The following is a 25,182-nucleotide window of genomic DNA, read 5'->3' on the forward strand; positions in this document are numbered from 1 at the left end:
ATACCAGCAGGATGATAAAAAGGCTCAAGGTTTAAACCTGGCCATGGTGCTTCCCAGTCCTTCAAATTTGGACAAATGATTAACAATTTGAATCTCAATTTTTCATCTACAAAGTATGATACAAAGTTCTCAATTACAGATTGTTATAATGAAAATCACATTTTTAAAAATACTTGTCTTCATAGATACTGTAAAGTATGAGGTCTAGAAATGTGGCTTTTTAATTTCAGGAAGAACAGCGAGACTCAGGAGCTATAAATTTATACAAGGTTTTTTGCTTTTTTGTTTGTTTGTTTGTTTTGTTTTGTTTTTTTCGAGACAGGGTGTCTCTGTGTAGCTTTGGAGCCTGTTCTGGCACTCGCTCTGTAGACCAGGCTGGCTTTGAACTCACAGAGATCCACCTGCCTCTGCCTCCTGAGCACTGGGATTAAAGGTGTGCGCCACCACCACCCTGCTAATTTATATAAGTTTTACGACTGACACCAGATGTAGTAACCTTTTCAAGAAAATGTGGATTGGGAGGGTTAGCGGGAGCATTCTTGGATCCTGAAAATGTTCTGTGATTAACTAGTTACAGTAGCTGGTGGCACAGAAGTACACATACATAAAATTTATTAAGCTGCACACTTAAAATTTGTATATTTTACATACATGTCACTTACATCTATGTATGTACAGATAACAAATAAAGAAGCTATCCAACTTGTCCGGGAGACAGATTTTTTTCTATATCGTTTTTTATTTATTAGAAAAGCATCTAGCTTTCGCTATGACATGCCAGCAGCTCACTACCTTGCTAACTGCAGTTGTCTGTCTTTTGGATGTGGCCCTATTTTCGAGCCAGCCTGGAGCTGACAAGCATATTGTGAGGGTCACGCTTCATCACCATTGACAGCAGGAGATGCCACCACATGCCTTTCTTTGGCAGAGAGGCTCCGAGAAAACCAGGCAGTGGACTGTGCTGCCTGCCCTTAGGCTGGGAGGCAAAGCCCTGGAAACAGGAGGATTAAACAGCCTCTCAATTTAAAGAGACAAGGGGGAGGGGAGTGTGGGCTGCACAGTTTATAAATAGACATTGCTCCAGGCTGCCTGATGATGAAGTGGTTGTTTGGTAAATTTTTCTTTTCTAAGGATGCCATTATCAGAGACCATTTCAAACACCGGTTTCATTTAGTGCTCTGGGTAGGATTCAGCAGATCTTGGGCTGTATTTCTGTCAGTTTTGGGGGCAGGCCTTTAATATTTTGAGTCACATTTCCATGGAGCACAGAGATGATGATGATGATGATGATGATGTGTCTTTTGCCAAATGGATGAGCAGCTTTTGGGGTCACAGCTGGAGAGACAAGGACGAGCGAGGACTCCGGGACCATCACCGACCACATGAAGCCAGCTACAGGAAGGCTTCCCTGCCCTGCCCAGTGAGTTACCAGAAAGTCAGGGGGAGCCAGAGTGGCAGGAAGGGGGGGGGGTTCTCTTAGGAAATATTTCAGTTCTTTGGCTCAAATTAATATTTCCAAACCTTTGTCCATTCTTATAAAAAAATTCTTTGTATGTGTTTGAGTTGCCCTTTAAGAGGACTGGTTTTGTAAGGTTTAAGTAATAGTTTCTTCATTTTCAGTAGCCTAAGATATCGTGAACTGTTAATGTCCCTGATAAATCAGAAATCATACCACTGAGTGACAGTATATAGGCCCAAAGAGAGGAATTTGTAGTTGTCCTGTGTAGGTGTTGTGGGCCAATGTGTGGCTTCCAGTTTTGAAATAGTGAAATTAGTTCATGTATATGACGGTCTTTAAGGGACCGGAGATTCCACATAGCAAATCACACCTTTTCTTTTGGCTGCCATTGCTTTTATGATTAGAGAAGGAACAGCCCTCGCTCCCTTCCCACAGCAGCCAGAGGCACAGGGCACAATGCCAGAGGGAAGCTCCCAGGAGCGGGTAGGCAGGCTGAGCCAGGTTAGGACTCTTTGGCAGATGGCCAGCACATTCCTTTCTTCAGCTGCTGTGATACGAGGCTCCACATAGGCATTTACTTCACAGGTACAGCGCAATAATAATGCCATTTCTTTTTCACAAGTCACTTAGAGTTCCAGCTGGTAGAGATAGCTTACCAAAATCCAGGACAAAGTAAGCTCGTGGGTAAACCTATTTAAGGTCAGCTCCAGGGTCCCAGATACACAATGACTAAGGTAAAGTGTGCAAGGAAATTACTTTGGTTACCATTGATTGGTCAACAGCTGGAGGGATGAGACTTCTCTGAGACCCGAGCATGTCCAACAAGAATGGTCAACGGCAAAGGTCTGTGGGAGCACTTCCTCACATCCGTGTCCTTAGGTGAAGGAAAAGCGGGACTGGATGTTGTCTGTGAGACTCAGCTCCAACTTTCCGTCTCCGTTTTAACAGATATGCCTGCTTGGTGTGCTCTCACGCATTCAGCACAAAGAAATGAGAACCAGGAGTACAGTTAGTTTGCAGCTTCCAGGTACCGGAACCAGGCACAGATAATGAGAGAGAATTTGTGATTTACTATTTGTTGCCGCGGCCTCCTAGGGTCACAGGGAGTGTGGAAATAAAAACAATCTGCTTTACAAAGTATAGCTTCCCGAATAAACTTGAGTTTATTTTACTTTTAAACACATATAATCCATTTTGTTTAGAAAATTCGTGTTTAGCTTTGCTGTTTTTTTTTTTTTTTTTTTTTTTTTTTTGACAGGGGCGGTGGTGGTGATGGTGGGGAGACCACAGATTTATTGTCAACAGCATTTCTCAATGATATACATATAGTGTATTCTGCTTATGTCTAATTTGACCATTTCCTTAATTTAGCCTGGCTAGAGTCTCTAAGCAAATAATCTGTTTTGTAATTAGCAGATTAATATGCCTGTATGTACTTTAACAGAAAGACAGAGAAGAGGCTGTGGGAACAGAGCCATGTCGGAGGACAGAAAGTCTAAATGGCCGGAGTTTCAGAAAAAGAAGCATGTTGATTCCCCTTTCTTTTTTTTTATTTTTTTATATATTTGAATTACAAACAAGATTAATTACATGACTATTCCAGTTCCCTTCTCCCTCCCTTCCTCCCCTACTACTCCCCCCAACTAAAACCCTACCTATCATATGTCCTTTCTTCTAATCTACACCTGACTCAAAATTTCTGCTTCCTCATGACCTCTGCATCCTTCCTTTTCTTCCCTTCTCACTCTCGTAGCTTCCTCCCCCCTCTTCCCATGTTCTCAATTTGCTCATGATTCCCCTTTCTTTAAATATATAATGCTGCAACATGTAAGCCAGTCTGTGCTTTGTTATCCAAATATGCTAGAATTCTTCTTATTTTGGAACATTGTTGCCGATTTTCTTCTAAAGTTAGTTCGCAGAGAATTTCACACAGTATGTTTTGACCCCTTTTGCCTTCTTTCCTGTAACTCCTCCCACACCCACCCACACTTCCCCTCCTACCCCACTTTGTGCCTCTTTCCCCCATCAAGACCGATCTGCAATCTGTGCTGCTCAAATGTTCTTGGATGTGTGGCCTTCCACTGCCAGCTTGACCAACCTATCAGAGGCGGCTCTATAAGAGAAAACGAACCTTCCCTCCTCCAGCAGCTAAGGCTTGCCGATGGCTACTTGGCTCGGGGAGGAAGAATGTCACGCTGCCCTCTCCCCTGTCACCCTTTATGCTGGGATTCAGCTTATCTTGAGCTTTCACAGGTTTCTTCATGTTGTCATAACCACTGAGTTCATATGTCGGTTTCTCTACTGTGACCAGAAGACAGTTTCCTTGAAGTCATCCACCACCTCAAGCTCTGAAATTATTTCTATCCCCTCTTTCACAGGGACCCTTGAGCTTTTGAAGGGGGAGGTGCGGTATATATTTTCTATTTAGGGCAGGACATTCTGAAGTCAGTTATCTTCCGATATCTACTGTAGGCAATGGTGGGTCTCTGTGTTGATTGTCCTCAACTGCAATCAGAAGCTTCTCTGATGAAGAATCAGGATGCATTAATCTATGGGTATAATAATAGGGGTTAATGATTAATAGTTGTAGGTTCTCTCCTAGGGTCTGTGGTCAGCCTAGCAGTTGGTTCCTGTCCCAATAATGGTGCCAGGTATGGGTTTCATCTTGGTAGGGTGTCTTAAATCCAATCAGAGAGTGACTGATTACCCTGTGACATTCATCCCACTATTGCACCAGTGGACATGTCTTGTCAGGTCAGTTGTTACTACAGCTCACAGGGGGAAACATTTGGATAAGATTAATGATTATTTTTCTTCTTCAATAGCATGCCTTCCAGCACTGTGAAAATTAGCCAGTAGGGTATAGCTTGCAGGTGAGTACCAGCTTGATGGCTTCATATTCTGTATCTCAAGTATGTGGTGACCTCAGCAATAGGGCCTTACTGTCTAGTTCTGGACAATACTGGTCTTCAGTTTTTGTGTTCTGTTTTAATGAAGATAATTAATAAGGAGGTACTTAAAATATTGAGGTATTTATTTTCCTTTTTTTGTTTTTTTTTGTTTTTTGTTTGTTTGTTTGTTTTGGTACCTTCATCATGAGAACCCAAGCATGGACTTTGAAGATGGTGTTGTATTGCAAGTTCAAAAGGTTGGGCAAGCTTACCCAAAAATGCATGACATATGTCCTGTTCATGCAATGCCTGTCTCTTAAACCCTGAGTGGAAGAGGTGGCTACTGAGCCTATCTACTCTCCACCTTTTCCACGGCACCAAGTACTGTGTCTGACCCACAGCAAATAGACTAATAGACCTACCCCAGGGATCTCAGCAGAGTTAAAATTCTAACCATTGTGATGAGTGAGAGTAAGATTCCAGATAGGTGAGTTGCTTGTTAGTCTTGTAGCCTGGGTGGTGAAGACATCAGAAATTCATTTTCTTGGGGTTCTGGATCTTAGGGTGTCTCTGCTTTGGTTGAAGTGGTACCTTCTTTACTGGATCTTCTGTGACTTCTCTATAGTGAGCAAGTCCCTGTCTTCCTGTGCACCCACGTTTCTTCCTTTCACAAGACACCAGTGAAGTCAGATCCTTCTAGAGTCCCCCTTAACTAAATTGCTTCTGTAAAGGCCCTACTGCTAAATACTGTCACATTCTGAGTTGGTGGAGGTGCCATTGTTGGAAAGAGTCTCATTAGAGTCGTTAGAATTGGGAAAAAATATGAACTCTTTTACACAAGTACGGATTTGTGTAAGAAGTATGTAAGTCATCCTTTATATATGTTATGCCAAGTTCGTGAAACCCCCAAAAGACCACCAAGGAGCCGACTCACTGATGCAAATGCACAAGGTTTAATGTTAAGTTACAAGCCTTGGCAGGGAATCTGTCCAGCAAACTGGCACAGCAGCTGCAGGAAAATCGCACCTGGCCTCAATTGCAAAGGGTTTTTTAAGGGAAAAACCACAAGTAGGGTTGTACGTGCCTTGGCTGTTCAGGATTGGGTAACAGTAGGTAACCTTTGGATTCATTGATGTGGGGGCTAGGGGAATTTCAAAATTGTTTCTAACGGTTGCCCACAACAACAGTATGATGAGAAGATGCTATTTACCAAAAATAGTCATTGTCTGACCACCTGGATGGGGTACTTTGACCCGGGGTGGGCATAGTTTAGGTGCTCCTTGGAACTGTTTATGGCTCCTTGGCTGGAGCTGAATCAGCCTATTGCCACGAAGGGAATTTCTCAAGGTGGCTTTTTCCGAGGATGGAGTTAACTCCATCCTCTCCAGTTTACCTTACTCTTACAATATACAGGACTTTCTTGTGGGTTTTGTACATTTGGCTGTTTTGTGGGGAAAGTCCCAAGGTAAATTGTTAGGCAGGGAGGGTATGAAAGCATCTCTCCCCTGCCTTGCTTGCTGAATTTTGTCTGGGTTTGGTGTGAGTGGTTCTTTATCTTATTTTATCGAGTTAGGGCCTACTCTGTTACTCTGCTGGCTTAGAACTCACAGAGATCCCCATGCCTGTGCCTCCTGAGTGCTGGGTTTAAAGTTGTGAGCTATCACACTCTGCTTTTATCAGTGATTTTCACAGCCCTTAGGCAAGTGAAGAGTGATGGTAGTGGATGAGACGGCTGTAGAGAGGACTCCTCCCATAGCACTGTCCTGTCCAAGAGAGGAGAGCTGGAGAACTCATAAAGACCACAGCGGCCAGGCCGCTCAGCTGAGGTGCTGCAAAATGAAAAGATAACAGATCAGAGTTGTTGTTTTGGTTTGGGAAAGGGAAAGCAAAGGAAGTGGGAGTCGATACAAGTTGTAAACTCCCAGGAGTGCGCATTAGGCGAACAATACTAATCTAATAAAAATGATGATGATGGCTTGGACTAAAGAAATGATTGGTCTTGAGAGACCCTTGAGAAGGGGAATCTGCTGACTGCACATCTGAATGTTGAGGATGACTCCTCAGACTGTGTCCTGAAACCATGTCAATGGGACTGCCATCCCCCGAGCTGAACTGGGGATGAATTATGATAGGACATCTTCAAAAACAAAAATAATGTGAATATTTTATTTGGTTTCATTTTTAGGTTCTAGAATTCAGAATAGAATTGGATTAGTTTAAGTTATCCACCTACATACAAAAAAATCCAACTCATAAAATAAAATCCAACTCATAAAATAAAAACCGTTAGTTATAATCATGAAATGATAACCATTGCCATCATTGTAAAGATAAGAAACAGGTAAATAAATATATTTTATATGTAATAGGAGACCCCTGCATATTCATTCCAATTCTTTACAATTTCACTTGCGATGCCCCTTTTTACATGTCTGGGTGCTGTCTACTTAGTAGCATATCAATGCTCTTACTATTCTAGTTGCCTTCTTCCTTAGTCTTCACACCAAACCCATGCATGGGGTTCACACCATGCTTTAGAGGGTTAGACCACTCTGAATTGGTCTGAATTATGAATCTTACCAGTGAGTTTTATGTCATCTAGTGCTTTCTTCTTTCTCATGAGTGTGTTTCTCTCGGCTTAGGGAACTCCTCTCCCCTTTTTGTTTTTTTTTTAAACATTTAGGAAAACCTCTTCATGGTTTTTGTTTGTTTGTTTTTGCTTTGAGATGTTCAGGAAAATGTACATACCCTGGTCTCATTCGTCCAGGAATGTCTCTACCTGTCCAGAATTTCTAAAGAAGCTGTGCCAGGCACAATATTTTTGGTTGTCAGGTTTGATTTCTCTGCAGTCCCATGAAAACCTCATGTCACTCTTTCCTGCTCTATACCCTTTCTGTTGAGAAATAAGGCGTCCCATGCATTGACTACTCCTCACTACCTGTTATTAGTTTCTTTATTTGTTCTAACTTTGGAGTCTTCTGTTTAATCTCTAACCTTTGAAAAATTCCCTTTAACTCCTGTGGTGTGTTTGTGGGGACTGACTAGGTTACAGGACATGTGTGTATGCTGGGGGAACTGATTACAAGTTACAGGACATTTGTGGTGTTTTTCGGGGGAACTGACTATAAGTTACAGTACACTTGTTTGAGTTGAGTCTGACTACGACTTTTGACCCGGGTGTCTAATAACTGGAAAGTTTTCGATTTGATATTCACAAGTTCCCCTGAGCCCTGGCAAGGTGAATATTTTCTCTGCTCGTGTTACCCAGCAGATCCCACGCTCCCCTCATTCTTCCTTCTTATAACTTTTCTGTATTTCCAAGTAGCTTGTCTTCACCTCCTGTATTCTTGGGTCTATTCTGCTCTTGGTGCCTCTTACTGAGTTTTAAGATTTGCTTAATGTTATATTCACTCCCAAAGGTTTTAGTTTTATCCTTAAAAATTGCCTTCACGTTTCTGTGAAATTTCTTTACTAGTGTATCAAATCAGTTCTCCGTGTCTCTCTGGAAGTTCATTGGGTTTACTGAAACAGCTCCTTTAAGGATTCCACTAGGGGTTACTACCTAGACTAATGTAGTAGATTTCTGTCGCCTGCTAAGGTGAGATCATGGATTTCTGGCAGTTCTTACTGATATGCAATGCTGTCTGCACATTGAAGGGTTAGGCATTTATTTGTACCTCTATTTTTGTTGTATAGTTTGTTGTTGTTGTACAGTTTTTTCCAACTTTTTTTTTATTTGAATTAGAAACAGGATTATTTTACATGACAATCCCAGTTCCCTTCTCCCACCGGTCCTCCCCTACCCCCCACCAACTAAAACCTTATCTGTCACATATCTTTTCTGCTCCCCCTGGATGGTGAGGCCTTCCATAGGGTGTCATCAGAGTCTTTTGTATCCTTTGGGATAGGGCCTAGGCCCACCCCTGTGTGTCTTGGCTCAGGGAGTATTCCTATTTGTATGGTTTTGTGTGTTCCTCCTTCTTTTCCCAAACCTAAAGTTACTTCTGCCGTTTTATCACTAGATGGCACTAGTAAATTGTTAAAAAGCCTCACTGTTAGTGTGTATTTCAACACTAGGGGGAAATCCAAGCTCAGTTTTAGTCCAAACTAATATGCTGTGTAACAGAAATCAAGTGGTATCTAAAAAAGGTGCTGTGCTCCCACGGCTTCCTCCTTGGCTGAAGCAGATCAGAGGGCTTGTTCATAGTCTCTGGTCTGTAGTTAGACTGTGGAGTCTGCCCAGTTCCTGGAAACCTTACTGTGGAAGGACCAGCTTCTAGTCTCAGGCGCTCATCTTCCTTCACATTCCCCAAGTGGAAAATATTCTCTACGTGTTACACTGTTTGGACTTTTGGAGAAGCTGCAATAAGCAGTTATGTGATCACCGATACTACAATGTTGGCTCACACCCTCAGCCCAAGCTCAAAGCCTATGGAGAGAATGCAGCACCCATGCAAGACAAAGGGTCACACTGCTATACACTGCCAGTTGTTGAGGTAGACTCATCACTTCCAGACTGTTATAACCAGCTACACATAGTGATGCAGACAGAGGTGTTTTTAACATTTTTTATTAATTTGTTTTTTACATTTCAATCCCAGTTACCCCTCCTTCCTCTCTTCCTACCCCCCCCCCACTCCCCTCTCCACTTCCCATTTGCTCCTTGGAGAGGGTAAGGTCTCCCCTAGGAAGTCTACTAAATCTGTCCCATCTTGAGGCAGGACCAGGACACCTCCACACTCCCACCCCTGTGTCTAGGCTGAGCAAAGTATCTCTCCATATAAAATGGGCTCCACTAAGTTCATTTGTGCATTAGAGTTAGATCTTGGACCCAGTGCCAGTGGCCTCATATATTGTCCTAGCTACACCCTGTCACCTATATTAAGGGAGTCTACTTTGGTCTTATGTAGGTTCCCCATTTGTCAGACCAGAGTCAGTGATCTCTCATTAGCTCAGGTCAGCTAATTCTGTGGATTTCCCCAACATGGTCTTGAGTCCTTTGTTCATACTATTGCTCCCCCCTCACTTAGATTGTTCTCCAGGAGCTTGGTCCAGTGGTTAGTTGTGGATTTCTGCATCTGCTTCCATCTGTTTCTAGAAGAGGGTTCTAGCTTCTCTGGGGTTGTGGACTGTAGGCTGGGTATCTTTTGCTTTACAACTGGTATCCACTTGAGTGAATACATACTATATTTGTCTTTCTGGTTTTGGGTTACCTCACCCAGGATGTTTTTTTTTTTTTCTAGTTATGTCCATTTGCCGGCAAATTTTAGGATGTCATTGTTTCTTACTGCCGAGTAGTACTCCATTGTGCAAGTGTACCACATTTTCTTTATCCATTCTTCAGTTGAGGGGTATCTAAGTTATTTCTAATATCTGGCTATTATGAATAAGGTTGTTATGAATATAGTTGAGCAAATATTCTTGTGGTGTGAATGTGCCTCCTCTGGTATATGCCCAAGAGTGGTACTGCAGGGTCTTAAGGTAGATTGATCCCTAATTTTCTGAGAAACTGCCATACTGATTTCCATAGCAGCTGCACAAGTTTGCACTCCCACCAGCAATGGAGGAGTGTTCCTCTTTCTTCACATCTTCTCCAGCATAAGCTGTCATTGTGTTTTTTTTTATTTTTATGGCCATTTTTAAATTGAGCTATACACATTTTTCCCCCATTCCCCTTCCATCTTCCCTGTAGGTGAGTTTTTTGTTGGGACCTAGATCAGCTCTGTTCTGCTGGCTGCTTCCCAAACAACTACTCAGAGACTTCTTATTAATTATAAATGCTTGGTTGATAGCTCAGGCTTATTCCTAACTAGCTCTTACAACTTAAATTAATCCATTTCTATTCATTTATGTGCTACCCCAAGGCTTGTGCTTTTACCTCTCCTGAATATCCTGCTTCCTTTCCATCTGGCTGATGACTCCTCTGACTCCACCCTCATTCTTCCCAGCATTCTTTCAGCCCCCAAATCTTGCCTAACCATCAGCCAATCAGTTTTTTATTAACAATGAGAGCAACACATATTTATGGTGTGCAAAGATTGTTTGCACAGCGTAGTGGTGACTGGGTGGTATGCATCTCTCTGGCTTTGGGACTGTTGCAGGTTCTGACTGTGGCACTGTACCACTAGTCCGTCCCTGACTTCTATTCTTGCTCCCTGTTGTGCTGTCAGACATTGTAGGTAGTTTTGTAAATACAGTCCCTTGGTTTTCTAGACTGATGCTAAAGTGGGTAACTTTAGTCTGGCTCCTACAGCCACAAAGATGGGAAGTCTCGATATAGGTGGGTAGACTTGCCTACTCCACACCTGGTAAGAATATAAGATGAAACATAGATCTGTCTGTCTGTGTACCCATCTTCACCAGATGCTAGGGGATGCCTACAGCTTTACTCTATAAGACTGGGCTTAAATCTGGAACCTTGGTTTCCATTTGATGTGAGTTTCACTGTAACATGCCCTGGCCCTGAACTACAATGCAAAGCTTTGTCATAATTTTATCCTGTTCCACAGTGTGTTGCCTTTTTCTTCTGCTGCTGCTCATAGTTAAGGGGGGGTGTTCCTTGGTGTTTGTCTAACATGGTTCTACAGGTTTCACCTGTAGTGTGCACTGTCCTGGGGCTGTGGAGCTCCTGGCACTGGATTTCATGGCAGGGGCCTGATGCTGGTTTTCAAGTCTAAGGGCTTGATTTAGTCCCTCTCCCTTCCAATGCTGTACATTGCTTAGAGTTGGAAGAGGAAGGATAGAGGCAACTCTTCTTGTCTTCTTCAACATGTCTTTCCCTCTTACCTTCTGAAAATCAGGTGCCAATATACTCTCTCCTGGCTCCCTCATCTCCTGAAGTTTGGTGAATGAATATCATTCAAATTGATGTATCTATTGAGAAGACGTTGCTAGTGGATCCATCATTGTGCTGTCATCTGCATTCTACAGAATGTAACCCATGTTCTGATAGACTGAGATTAGTTATAAAGACCCAGAATAAACAAATACGGCAGAAACAAAGGGAAAAATCAGATCAATTGTTTCCAAGTTTCTTTTCTTAAAAGACTGGATAGGGTGACGGCAGGAAAATGATTTATTGGTTAATGTGAAGATACTTTAGGTCTCAATCTTTGCATAAAGTTCAAACCAGGGGTGACTTCATTAGCATGCCCATCAAAACTAGCCTGCTTGAGAAATTCAACTGTCTCATTTCTTCCGAGTTCTTATTTCAATGACTTGGAGATTTAGCATGGGTGACTCTATTTTCATTTTAGCCTGATCTGTTGGAAGCCAATTCGGATGCCTGGACCAAAACAATGGCCTTCAACATCTCAGATATATATGTCAGTTTGAAAGTCTATGGAACACCACCAGACATTGAATAAGCAGCTCAGGAGAGAGGTCAGCATTACTTATATAAATTAGGATTATAGTTAGAAATTGAGATCTAGACAGGTGTAGGGAGATAGTGTAGAATGAAAAGAGAAAGAAAAGGAAGGGACTAATCTAGAGCCTCCAACACACACACACACACACACACACACACACACACACACGAGCTGAAGGGATAAGTGACCAAAATGTCTGAGCTGCTATGACAGACAGATCTAAGAAAGTTGAAGATGTACAGTGATGGAAGGGAGAAAGAAGCATGTTTCCAGAAGGACTCCATGGGAAAACTAAGTTGAATATGACTCAGTGACTGAGATAGACAAAACACTGTGAAGAATTTGGCAACATGGAGATAAATGTCTCCAGTACAAAGTTTACACTGGAGTATGAAAAAAACGGAGTGTCGTAGTTCTTTCAGGAAATTTGGCTTCTCTGAACTCTGCCCTTCGTTTATTTTTAAATTGTGACCTCAACATTGATGTCATTGTATTATATGATCTTGTCTAGAAGCCTTCATGATATGATTGTATTTGCTCTGGATATTTGCTAGGCATTGATAATGTGTCTTCATATAAGCTTAATTTTATATAGCTTTTGATATATAGTAGTGATTTTATATGTTAAATCAGTTGTTCCTTATAATTCCTCCATTATTTTCTTTTTTAAAAGGCCATAAATATTCATCTTTACATTATAAAACATTTGTTAGTGTCACTAAAACTTTTAAAGGAATGTTCTGACAATTTCATTCATGGCCTGGAGACCTCCACTGTCCTGTTGGTAGAAAAACAAGCAATAATGGTAGCCTGGAGATACTCCGCATGATATTTTAACCACTAATTCTGCTGCCTTATGGCAGGAGAAGCTCTTACTGAGAAAGAAGATACAATTTTCCTAAAATGTGATTTCTTTAGTTGTTATTTTATGTGTTCTGTCTTTGTGCTAGTATTGTACATACCCATTTTGAGGAAAACTTAAGAAATTTCTATATTCCTAGTTCCCTGCATTGCCCGGCATTTCATCGCCTGACTGCCACCCAAGACGACATTCTCATGAGGACCAGGGATCCCGAAGCCATCTTCCCATGCGGTATCACAGAAAATGCTCAGTGGACGGGTCATTCAAGGAGCCACTGGGATCACAAAGAGGAGCTCATCCCCAAATGCAGGAATTTTCAGAATCCTTTGAACAGCACCCATGTTCTCCCTCTTCGGTATGCAGCAGAACTGGACTGACATTATTTGAGCCATAGGGAAGGAAACCCAGAGCTCTTGTCAGTTTTTGAAGAAGCAAAGTCTAACTTCTTCATTCATAGCTTGTGATAAGAGGATTGAAAACATCATTGAGTTTTTTTATGATAACTTAATATTAAATATCTATTTCTTATCAGCTCAAAATCAAGTACATTGTAAAATGTCAGTGCAAAATCAAAACTTCAGAATGCATATTCTTTTAAACATTTCCCAGCTTAATAATCCATATAGTTGTCTTAATGTAGCTGCATTAAATAGTGACATTTGCCAGTGAAATTTAAAGCATATATATTAAACAGTAGAATTTACCAGTAAATTTATACACATTCACAAAGAGGGGGTAGAGAGAAAGAAAAGGATTCACACACACACACACACACACACACACACACACACACAGAGAGAGAGAGAGAGAGAGAGAGAGAGAGAGAGAGAGAGAGAGAGAACTATTGATTTTAGCAAAGATGCCAGGACATAGGATAACAAAAATCAGAGGATGCTCAAGGCTCTTTTAAAAATGTCATTATATTTCCTGGTAACACACACAAGTTTCCATGTAATCTATCCCTAGATTACTTTTACTGTTTAACACAATGTGCAAGCCATGGGTGCTCTTGTTACAGTGTGTTGTTTAGGGAATACAAACAAGAAAAAGCACTGTACAGTTTCAGTACAGATAATTTTCCCTGATTAATTTTGATAATTTGTTGGTTGAATTCACAAGTGTGGAACTCAGGGTTAGGGAAGGTTGACTGTGTTTCCTTTTGTTTAAAAACAAAATTGTACTAACCAGTATATTTAATATTTTTATAACTCTGTATGGTGGGAAATTACCAATACAGAGTCAGGTAGAAATATAAGGGTATTTAATAGGGAAAAGCCTTACTTACAGAGCGACCTAGCCAGCTGGCGTGGCAGCAGTCTGTAGGCAAGCACAAAAGAGAGACTGAAAGAGAAAACGCAGTATCGCTCTACGTCACCCTGACCACGCCCTCGCAAGCTTGGTTAGGCACATCTGTAGCCAGCCCCTAAGTAGGCATGGCTACAGCTTCCCCTACAACTCTGAGCATGAAAAGAGGTCAAAACTGCATCTGTGTCCTGCTCTTCACCAATGATGTTAGATTATAATTAATTCCTTTCCTTCTGTCCCCTTTCCTATCCTTCCCTTCCCCCCTCTCATCCTCTGCTCCTCTTCCTTCTGCTTGTCCTTCCCTCCTTTCTTGATAGAGGATCTTGCTGTGATGGCCCTGCTGTCCTGGAGCTTACTACATAGCCCAGACTGGCCTTGAAAACTTGATTCTCCTACCTCAGCCTCCTGAGTGCTGGAATTTCAGGCATATGCCAACATGCCTATCTAAATTCTTTTATTTTGACATTAAAACTCAAATTGGATTGTTCTGATTTTCAAATGATTGGGAAATAAATAGTTCTGATGGTTTTTCGAACCTCTTTACTGAGATACGATGCATACACCCTAAAATCCATTCAAGTGAAGGGTTTGCTTGATGGCTATGACATACTCAGAAAGCTGGATCGTCATCAGCCACTATTAGTCTAATTGCACTTTAGGCTTATTATTTTAAACACTTTCATTGTTTGAGAATTTCATACATGCATGGAATATGTTTTGATCAAATCTACCACCTTATTTTCTCACCTCCAACTCCTCTATCCCCAATCATTTTGTCCTTCCAGTTTTCTGTGCTCTCTTTCCATCTTAAAAAAACAAACAAACAAAAAAAACCCCAACCCACTGATGAGTCTACTTAGTGCTGCTCTCTCTCTCTCTCTCTCTCTCTCTCTCTCTCTCTCTCTGTGTGTGTGTGTGTGTGTGTGTGTGTGTGTGTGTGATAATCTATTGCTGGAGCACAAGCAGCTTCTTAAGGACCAAATCTCTGAAGAAAGCTGACTCTTCCTTCTCCAGCAACCATCAAATGTCAATAGCTCCTCATCTAGGTGTGGAATTTCATGAATCCCTCCTCCATTCACTGGCCAGCTTGATCTTGTGCTTGCAGCTAGTCTCTGTCAGATCATTATTGATGAGTGTCTTACAGATAATCTAGTATCAGTAAGAGGAAAGCTAGTCTAGAAGAAGACATCACTGTAGCTTTTCTTTTTATATTTCTCTGGTAAGGAATAGAGACATCCATGACTGCTAAATATAAATTCTGATTGCATGAATATTAGTGATTGATCAAATGAAAAATTTTGTCAGAACTTTCCCAGAGCTTGTCTAATTTTTAATTTTCTCTTAATTTTTATCTCAGCCCCATTATTTGTTTCTCTTTCTGACCTTCAGGAAAGACCCATATTGGAGAGAAATAAAGCAGATTTATTTGTTTACTCTGTAGAGGAACCAACACGACAGCTGCTTGAACCAGACACCTCCGTAAAGTTGTACATGAAGGGCTGAGGCAGCATGTGACAGCCACTCATCATAGTATATGTTCCACAGGCCCTTACCTCCTAAGGCAGCTATCAATGCCATTGTTTTGCTCTGAAAGGCACTACCTGGGCATCGAAATGAAAGAACTCTCCCCCAAAGTTCCTTGTCATGTAGCCCTATTGGAGTTATCATTTCACCACTAGCTCTTCTTCATTTCCCTTTAGGCTTATGTTTTGATGCTTTGTCTCACTCCATATATGTGAGGAGAAGGTAGACTCCATATAATGCTGATCCTAGAACAACAGTGTGTTCAATAAAGTGAAGTCCTTACTGTAAATGGTTCCAGCTGATCTACTGGAGAATGTTGACTTGGTTGGATGTCCTTCCTAAACACTGCATTCTTCACATAGCCCTTACACTAAAATTTAGTAAAAACTCTTTTGCTTTGTGGTTAAAACCATCAACACATTACATTGGGTTGATGTTAACTTATTATTAGAAAGTAAGCCGTGGAAGTCTGCTACAAAATCAGAGCTTTCTTTCTTCCTGTCTAGTTGTTGGGACAAATGTGGGACAATGTCAATTGCTGGTGCATTTAACACTTTTCCAATGCTCTTCCAGGGACCCAAGGGCAGGAAGGAGAGAGATGAAAGACATTGCCCAGGGACTGAAATGAGATCCCACAAGAAACTGGAGGACAGAAGGAACTCAACGAAGGACGCACATGGAGATGCACCCATGGCTCGGCTAACTGAGAAGGGGCCTGAATAATGCTTTGTTTCCACATCTCAGTGACAGATGTCACTGGCTGTTTTGAGACCCAGTTCTTCCTCCAGAATGGCAGCTGGAAAGGGTGTCTGCAGATATTGAGACTGAAGTGGGCAGTTGGGATGACTGCTTCTCAAGATGACTTGTGTCACATGCCAGATGACTTTGACATCTTGAGTGTGCAAACTGCTTTTTATGTCTTTCTACAGTAAGAAAATTAAGGGTATTTGAATAGAATAAAAGGATTCCTGAAATTGTAAAATGCCGTTTCTAATGAGCCAATTCCTTTTCCATATCAACTCTCAGATTACCCTAAACAAAAGCCATTGTTATCTATAACTGTACTTCTTGTCCCAAGTAATTATACTTGGGTAGAAGCCATTACTTAATGAAAATTAATAACTAGCATGCCAAGTATTAGCCTGAATGTCTTAACACATCATTTAAAACAATCCTTACTACACTGAGGTGACACCTTGTATTGGGGGTCTCTGAAAGTCAGAATTAAAGGGACATGCCATTAGCTTTCTTGTCAGTGTGGCAGAATTCCTGGCATGAACAATTTCAGTTTCATAATTTAAGAGTTGTCAGTTTCTCCTGGCAGACAGGGCATGATGGAGCAGAGAAGTTCACATTGTGGTGGTCAGGAAGCAGTGTAAGACAGGAGTGGAGAGGGCAGAATATGTCCTTCAAAGACACACTCTTGGTAACTTGCTTCCTTCAGCCAGGCCTCACCTTTCAGTCTTCATCACCTCTAAAACTATCACCATGAGCTGGGGACAACACATCCACCATGAGCTTGTGTTGAGATGATGCATCTTCAAATCCTAACTCAGAAACACACATCAGCAGATTTAGTAGGGGAGTTGGCACACCTATTTATGAAGTGAGAGAGATCTCATGATGTGCTTTCTGCAAGCTAAAGAACCAGGTAGTATGGCCAGGCTAAGTTCAAAGCTCTTAGGACCAGGGATGCTGGTAAATTTTCTCTGAGTCCAAAGGTCCTGACCCTACCTAGAGGGTCCTTGACTTTATTGTGTTTGTTTGTGTGTGTGTGTGTGTGTGTGTGTGTGTGTGTGTGTGTCTTCCTCAAACACCTCACAGTCTTGCTAGAAGACTGTCCTGATTGTTACCATCCATGATTGTTTCCAAAGCTTTTGCTTTTGTTGCAGAAAACTTTAGCCATGGTTCTGATCAATAGCTCCACCAAAGGACTTTAAGAACCTGAGACAGTTCTCTAATTAGTAACAAGAGGAACAACCTTCTCACCCAGAGACACCACACATGCATGCCTTTCCCTTTTCCTTTCTAAGGAGCAGCACTCTAACCCACATGAAGTCAGTCTGCTCTACAGCCCCTTGGGCTGTAACAGGAGTCTAGATAAAGCTTCTCTTGGATGTTTACATTGGCTGTCCTTGACTCCAACCTCAAGCAAAGCAGCCTGAGCTGGTAGCATTAGCTGCTGGTACTTCAGGTGGCCAGAAGCTAGAGCTGGTAACACTGAGGGAGCCACACTGCACTTTTTCATGATTTTTTTTAATCCTAATTGAGCAAAAGTGTCCTTGGCTGATTGGCAACACACACAGGAATGGCACACTAAGTTACCCCAGCCCTCTGAAAGTGAATCACCCCTTTCAATTTCCTTTTTTGTAATTCAATTTTTTTTAGAAGGAAGAGTTTATTTTGGCTTACAGTTACACAGGTAATAGGGCAGACATGGGGCAACATGGGGCAGGCATGGCGGTTAGAACACGAAACTGAGAGCTCACATCTTGAATTGCAAGTGCAAATCACAGAGAGTGAGCTGAAAATATGGCAAGATTGCTGTTGGTGACATGCTTCCTCTTGCAAAGCCGCCTTTCCTAAACCTCCTCAAATGGTGTCAACTGCTGAAGACAAAGTGCTCAAATAACAGAACCTGTGGGAGCATTGTGCATTCAAATCACCACAGCTGGAGACTGTGAAGTTCTTGGAACATGCTTACCAGCCAGACTGACTAAATCAGCCAACTCCAGGGTCACGGAGAAACTTTATCTCTATTCTCTCCTCCCCTCTTCTCTTCTCCTTCTTTAAACACCACCATTCTATCAAGTGCCTATAGGCTCAGCATCCTCGAGCTAAAAAGATATTTGTGTTATGACTTTAATGCTTCTGTTTGTTTTAATTTTGATACAGTTTTTATATGATATAAAACACTAGCATTCTAACAGAGATAATGAACATATTGAGATTGACAGATTTCAACAGAAAAATCAAAGGCAAATTACAGCTGCTGCCAATGCAGATCTCCTAAGGTAGACTCTGTGGGGCCTTAATGCCTGAAGAGATGATTGCACCTACTCCACAAGCACTCTTAACTGCTGAGTCACCTCTTAAGCCCCTGGGATGGTTTTATCCCCTGAACTATCCTCATTAGAATTACTTATAGAGGTGAGTTTCTTCTGGAGGCACATTTGACCCAGTTCTGCTTATCTTAAGATGATTTGAATTTGTTCTTAATATTGAGAAATATCAAAATGAAGCATGAAACTAAACAGAGAGTTCTCAAAAGAAGAAACCTAAGTTCAATATCCTTATCCATGAGGGAATACAAATTAAACTATTTTGATATTTTTCTCTTACTCTAGTTAGAATGACTATAATTAAGAAAATGGCAGGTGCTGATATGGATGTAAAGAAAGGGAAAAAGAGTTGGTGGAAGTGCAAAGTGGTGTAGCCACTATGCAAGTCAATGTGGCGCTAGACGTAGATCTATCATATGGTTTAACTATACAACTATTATAACCAAAGGAGTCTACATCTCACAACACTGATAATTACACATGCTCAAAGGTATCTATAGTCTATTACAGAGATTCTTGCTCATTCATGTTTATTGCAGCTCTATTCAGAATATCCAGGAAATGGAAACAACCTAAACATTAACTGATGAGTTAATGATGGAGATGTGCACATTTAAACAATGGAATATTTTAAGTTGCTAAGATAAATGAAATTTGAGGGTAAATGGATGGAATTGGAAATAAGCATTCTGAGTGAAGTACTTTACACAGAAGAAAAAATGTCCCATGTTCTCTCTTATGTGTGGGTGCTAGTTTGAATTGTTAGATATGTGTGTTTAAATTGGAATACTCTGAATGTAAAAAACACAAAAACAACACAACAACAACAAAAAACTTGTCAGGAGCCAATGAGGAGGTGGTTCAAGACAGAGGAAATAGAACACAGTGGTATGAACGATGAATAAAAGAGTTAAGTGGGGTGGGATATGATCAGGGTGGAAGATGGATTGTAGGGAGGGATAATTAACACCAATGGCTTTTGGAAAAGCCAAATGGAAATCTATTTCTGTAGTAGCTCCCTAAAATTTACACATATACAAAAGGAATTGCCCAATTACAGGGGGACAATGCTTCTCTCAGATACCATAGGCTATCAAATAAAAAGCTCTGTGCTGGGATTGGGTTACTCTTAGCAGGGATGAAGGGGGTTGGTCAGTGGGGTTACATGAACTCCAATAAACATTACAGGATATTGTCACTGATCTTGGTTATCCTTAAGAATTAGACAACAACACCCTATTGCTAGAAAAACCACATACTTGAGTCATCCGATGTGAAGAAATCAAGTTGGTACTGATCAGGAGCTTCATCCCTACTGACTATCTTCCAAAATACTGACAGATACTATGCACAGTCCTAGAGATAGAAAAGTAATCATCACTCTTACACAGCTGGAAATCCTGTGACATACAGTAACAACCAGCCTGGCAAGATATGACCATTGGTATACTAGTGGCATAAATGCTATTAGAGTAACCAACTACTTTCTCATTGCATTTAAGGCCAGCTCCACAAGGCAAAAGTCATTCTTGATATCAATAACAAGGGTATGCACCTAAACAGGTGATAAGTCCTAAGGAAGAAGCTCCTACTATTATTCTGAAAAATGAAATAATAATTAAACTGACTCCTAAAGACTTATTGTTATTCACATAGATAAATGCATCTCTCAAACCTCAACTTCATATGGAAAAGCAAAAATCCCAGGATGGTGAAAACAATCCTGTACAATAAAAGGATGTCTGAGGCATCACCTAACGTGACTTAAAACTCTACTATAGAGCTACAGTAATGAAAACAGCTTGGTGTTGAAGGAACCGGCTTCCCTTTTGGCAGCCATAACAGCCGAACACATGCTTGCCATAAACCTGCCTTGGTCACGTAGAGGTCAGATGCCTGTCTCGTGACAAGGAACCCATCAGAAGTTAGTCACTAGAAAGTCAGATGCCTGTCTCATGACAAGGAGCCAATCGGAAGTTAGCTGGTGGCGCTATGCTTTACGACCCTGGGTGTGCTTTACGGACAAGCGCACGACAATGACGTAGAGAGCATAGCAACCACCCTGGGAGGGCCTATGAGCCATAACAACCAGTTGACCAATCAACACAGGGCAAGCCCTCCAAGCCTGGAGGCACACCAATCGTAAGCCTGTGCGTACCCCTAGACACTCCCCTTACGCTGCCCTATAAGATCTTTTGGGAGACCCAAGGAGCCGTCTTTTCTAGCCGTCCGCCATGGCGGGTGGGTAAAAGACCCGAGCTAACATGGGGTTAGTTCGTTAAACTACAATAAAGCCTCATGCAGTTTGCATCAAGCTTTCGCCTCCATTCTGTGTTTGGGGTGGCCGTCGTCCTGGGCTAAGATTCTGGAAGCCTCAGCTTTCTGAGGGTCTTACAGTGTTGGCATAAAAACAGACAGGTGGATCAATGAAATTGAATTGAAGACCCTGACATCAATCCACATACTCATGAACACCTGATTTTCTGACAAAGAAGCTAAAATTATAAGATGGAAAAAAGAAAGACTCTTCAACAAATAGTGCTGGCATAACTAGATGTCAACATGTAGAAGAATGCAAATAGATCCATATCTATTGCCATGCACAAAACTTAAGTCCAAATGGATCTCAACATAAAACCAACCACACTGAGCCTTATAGAAGAGAAAGTGTGAAGTAGCCTTGAATGAATTGGTGCAGGAGACCACTTCCTAAATAGAACACTAGTAGCACAGGCACTGAAAGCAACAATGAAAAAATGGGGCCTCCTGAAACTGAGAAACTTCTGTAAAGCAAAGGGCAAAGTAAACAAAACAAAACCACAACCTACAGAATGGGAAAATATCTTCACCAACCCCACATCTGACAAAGGACTGATCTTCAAAATATACAAAGAACTCAAGAAACTAGGCATCAAAAGACCATTTATTATTTATTTATTTATTATTATTTATTATTTATTTGATTAGTAATCAAATAAAATTAGGGTACATATCTAAACAGAGAACTCTGAACAGAGGAATCACAAATGGCTGAAATATACTTAAGGAAATGTCAATAATGCAATTCAAAACAACTCTGAGATACCATCTTAAACCTGTCAGAATGGCCAAGATTAAAAAAAATTCTGATGACAGCTTATGCTGGGGAGGATGTGGAGTAAGGGGAACACTCCTCCATTGCTGAAAGGAATGTAAACCTGTGCAGTCACTTTGGAAATCAGTATAGCAGTTTCTCAGAAAATTGGGAATCAGTCTACTTGAAGACCCAGTAATACCATTTTTGGGTATATATTCAAAGGATACACACTCACACCACAAGGAATATGTTCAACTATGTTCATAGCAGCATTGTTTGTAATAGCCAGAACCTGGAATCAACCTAGATGGCCCTCAACTGAAGAACAGATGAGGAAAATGTGGCACATTTATACAATGGAGTACTACTCAGCAGTAAAAAACAATGTCAGCTTGAAATTTGCTGGCTAATGGGCAGAACTAGAGAACACCATGCTGAGTGAGGTAATCCAGACCTAGATGATAAATACAGTATTTACTCACTCATACATGCATATTAGATATAAAGCAAAGGACAACCAGCCTACAGGCCACAGTCCCAGAGAACCTAGGTAACACAAAAGACCCTAACAGAGATGTAAATGGATCTGCCTAGGAAAGGGAAAAAGACAAGATCTCCTGAGTAAATTGGGAGTGTGGGGGCAAAAGGGAGTGGAAGGGGAGGATGGAAGGGGAGTGGGGAAAATGTATAGCTCAATTAAAAAAATTAGGGGTTTCAGTACAGAAGACAGGAAAACAGTTCCCTGTGAAAGAAATGTATTCTAACGTATAAACTTAGGAAGCAAGGAAAGAGAAAAAATAAAGCAAAACTTGATAAAGTATTTTCTGTTTAAAGAACAAAAACCTGAATTCACTTAAGAGATAAGAATTTCAATGGATTAAATTGGTAGTAAAGGCATAGTTTGAGGGAAAAGAAATCTATTAAGAAGAGATGCTATGGTTTGAGCATAGCATGTGTAGCATTGATGCTCATACATTGCAACCCTGGCCATGAGCGTGGTGGTGTGGGAGGTAATAGAACAGAAGGTGAAGCCTTAATGGGAGGTCTGAGTCATGAGGGAAGCCACCCTCAGAAGGAACTGAGGTATCTTCCTTTGGATTTCTGAGCTCAGGGAAGATTGGGTTGTTGTAAGAGTGACAGCAGCCCCCACATTTCTCTCTGGCTTTCTGTTTGGTTTTATCTATATAGTCACTGATAGAATGCATACTGTTTCTTTATCTTGGCTATTAGGAACATTGTACTACAAGAGTGCACTTTTTAAATTTCCACTGGGAGTGTATGGGGTGGGAATTTTGGACCATACACTAGCTGTATTCTTAAATTCTTGAATTTAAAATCTCAAATCCTAAACTCTTCCCATAAGGCTAGAACAAATTATGCTGATTTAAATTAAGAGTTTAATTTAAAACTTTGTATTTCTCATTTATTGTGTGTGTGTGTGTTCCTAGTGTCTGAAACCAGCAGCAAGCAAGCAAGTTTTACTTAATGACTGAATGAATGTGATTTCTATTCTTATACTTTTCAGGATCTCATTTTATTTATTTATTTATTTTTTGGTTTTTCGACACAGGGTTTCTCTGTGTAGCTTTGGAACCTATCCTGGCACTCGCTCTGGAGACCAGGCTGGCCTGGAACTCACAGAGATCCGCCTGCCTCTGCTTCCCGAGTGCTGGCATTAAAGGCATGTGCCACCAACGCTGAGCCAGGATCTCATCTTTTTTTTTTTTTTTTAATCAGGTAGCTTATTAAAATTCCTTAAAAATTCAAAGGGGGGGGCGCTGGAGAGATGGCTAAGTGATTAAGGGTGATTTCCACTCTTGGAGAGTTTTCAAATTTGTTCCAAGAGCCCACATTAGGGGGCTCACAACCGACTGTAACCCTTCATGTCCTCATCTCCTTCTCATGCTTCTTCCTTCTTCCTGTTGTATGGAAAGTCTATCTCCCATCACAGGACATATTCATTGCTGTGTATAAATTACCTCCAAGTGTTGTGGTGGGAGGATAGGCATAAACACAAAATGGTTATTGTGTTTATTTGCTTAGGCTCTCCAGTAGGGATGGGCACTGACTAACCCATTATTATCCGTGTAAAAGAGATGCTGCACTGATAATGAGCCCTTTTAGTATGGCGAAGGAGCCAAACCTTCTTTAGGAACCTTTTGTCATATCTGACATGCTCATATTAACTGCGGTTAGCTACTATGTATCCATCACTCAACTACTATGTATCTATTTTATTGTTCAGCTACAATGTATCCATCACTCACTGTATTATTGTGAACAGTGGCATTCATTGCATCCTTTGGTTTGTAACTGTAGTAAAATGATTAGTCACTGTTTTCAGAGAAGTATGGAAGCAAATGGAAAAAAAAGAAGATATGAGTAAAATAACATTATAACCTTCTAAAGACCACTAGACTCAAGAGTAACTGTCTGAGGCAGGAATGCCTTCTATTGAGCTATTGGAATACCAGATATATCCAGCTCAGGAGAATTTTAATAATTGGCATTGGTACTATCCTACTTCTTCTCTCTGGTCATCTCTCTAAATAAAACAAAGACTTTTCTCAGTACTGAGTTGAAGTCTATCTATTGGTAGAATTTCTTTTTTTTTCCCAAGAGATTATTTTTTATTAGTTCAAATTAGAAACAAGGCTGCAATTTCATTCCTTTTTTTCTTTTTTCTTTTTCTCAGTTGATGGGAGCAGATACAGAGACCTACAGCCAAACACTAGGTGGAGAGAGGGCCCAAATTGGAGCTCTCCTACAGGTCCCTCCCCTTGGAGCCCTGAGAACCCCCAAGGAAGAGGGAAAGGGGGAACTGTAGGAGCCAAAGATATTGGGGATGCCAGGAGACCATGGTCCACAGAACCAACAAAGTAGGGCTCATATGGACTCACAGAGACTGAAGTGACAAATATGAACCCTGTAACTCCCAGTATTCTATTAACTCCCAATTCCACTTTAATGAGTTTTTGTTTTTATTTTGTGACTCATTTTGTTTAAATAGGTATGGCTGTAAAGCTAGCTGTTGGATATGACTAACTCTCCAGTGTTTACATCACTGAAGACAATGGCTCCCTTACTCCAGAATTCCTCAACTACCCTTAGCTCCTTGAGGTCATCCTCATGTGTTTCCATATACATTTTAAGATTTTTTCTATGTCTGTGGAGAATGAACCTGGAATTTTGATAGAGATTGCACTGAATCTGTAGATTACTTTTGGTAGGATGGGTACATTCATAATATAAATTTTGATACACGAATATGGATGTCTTTCCTTCTTCTAGTGTCTTTCCAACTTATTTGTCAATGTTTTCAATATTTCATTGTAGATGTCTTTAATTTCCTATGTTAGGTATGTTTATTGGCAGGGTTTTTTTGTGTGTGTGTCTATTATAAAGAGATTATTTCTCTGATTTTTGTTTTCATTAGTAGATAGGAAGACTACTAATTTAGATGGGTTAATTTTGTAATCTACTACTTTGTTGAATGTATTTCAGCTCTAAGTTCTTTTATTATTTTTTGATGGAGTCTGTATGGTCTCATACATAGAATCTATCACCTTCAAGTAGGGGCACTTTATTTTCTTCTCTTTCTATTTTTATCCCCCCTTTTTTCATTCACTTATT

General features: G+C 40.9%; 1 protein-coding gene across 1 annotated transcript; it reads left to right on the forward strand.

The window, feature by feature from the left end:
* The first annotated feature begins 1,206 nt into the window (after positions 1–1,206).
* Positions 1,207–16,134, forward strand: Lnp1 (leukemia NUP98 fusion partner 1). Its single transcript, XM_027413353.2, has 3 exons — positions 1,207–1,420; positions 12,722–12,937; positions 15,985–16,134. Exons 1-3 carry the CDS (start codon positions 1,259–1,261, stop codon positions 16,132–16,134), a joined length of 528 nt encoding a protein of 175 aa, XP_027269154.1. The 5' UTR covers positions 1,207–1,258.
* Positions 16,135–25,182: the final 9,048 nt, after the last annotated feature.

The sequence above is a fragment of the Cricetulus griseus genome, chromosome 4, assembly GCF_003668045.3.
Source record: "Cricetulus griseus strain 17A/GY chromosome 4, alternate assembly CriGri-PICRH-1.0, whole genome shotgun sequence".
Lineage (NCBI taxonomy): Eukaryota > Metazoa > Chordata > Mammalia > Rodentia > Cricetidae > Cricetulus > Cricetulus griseus.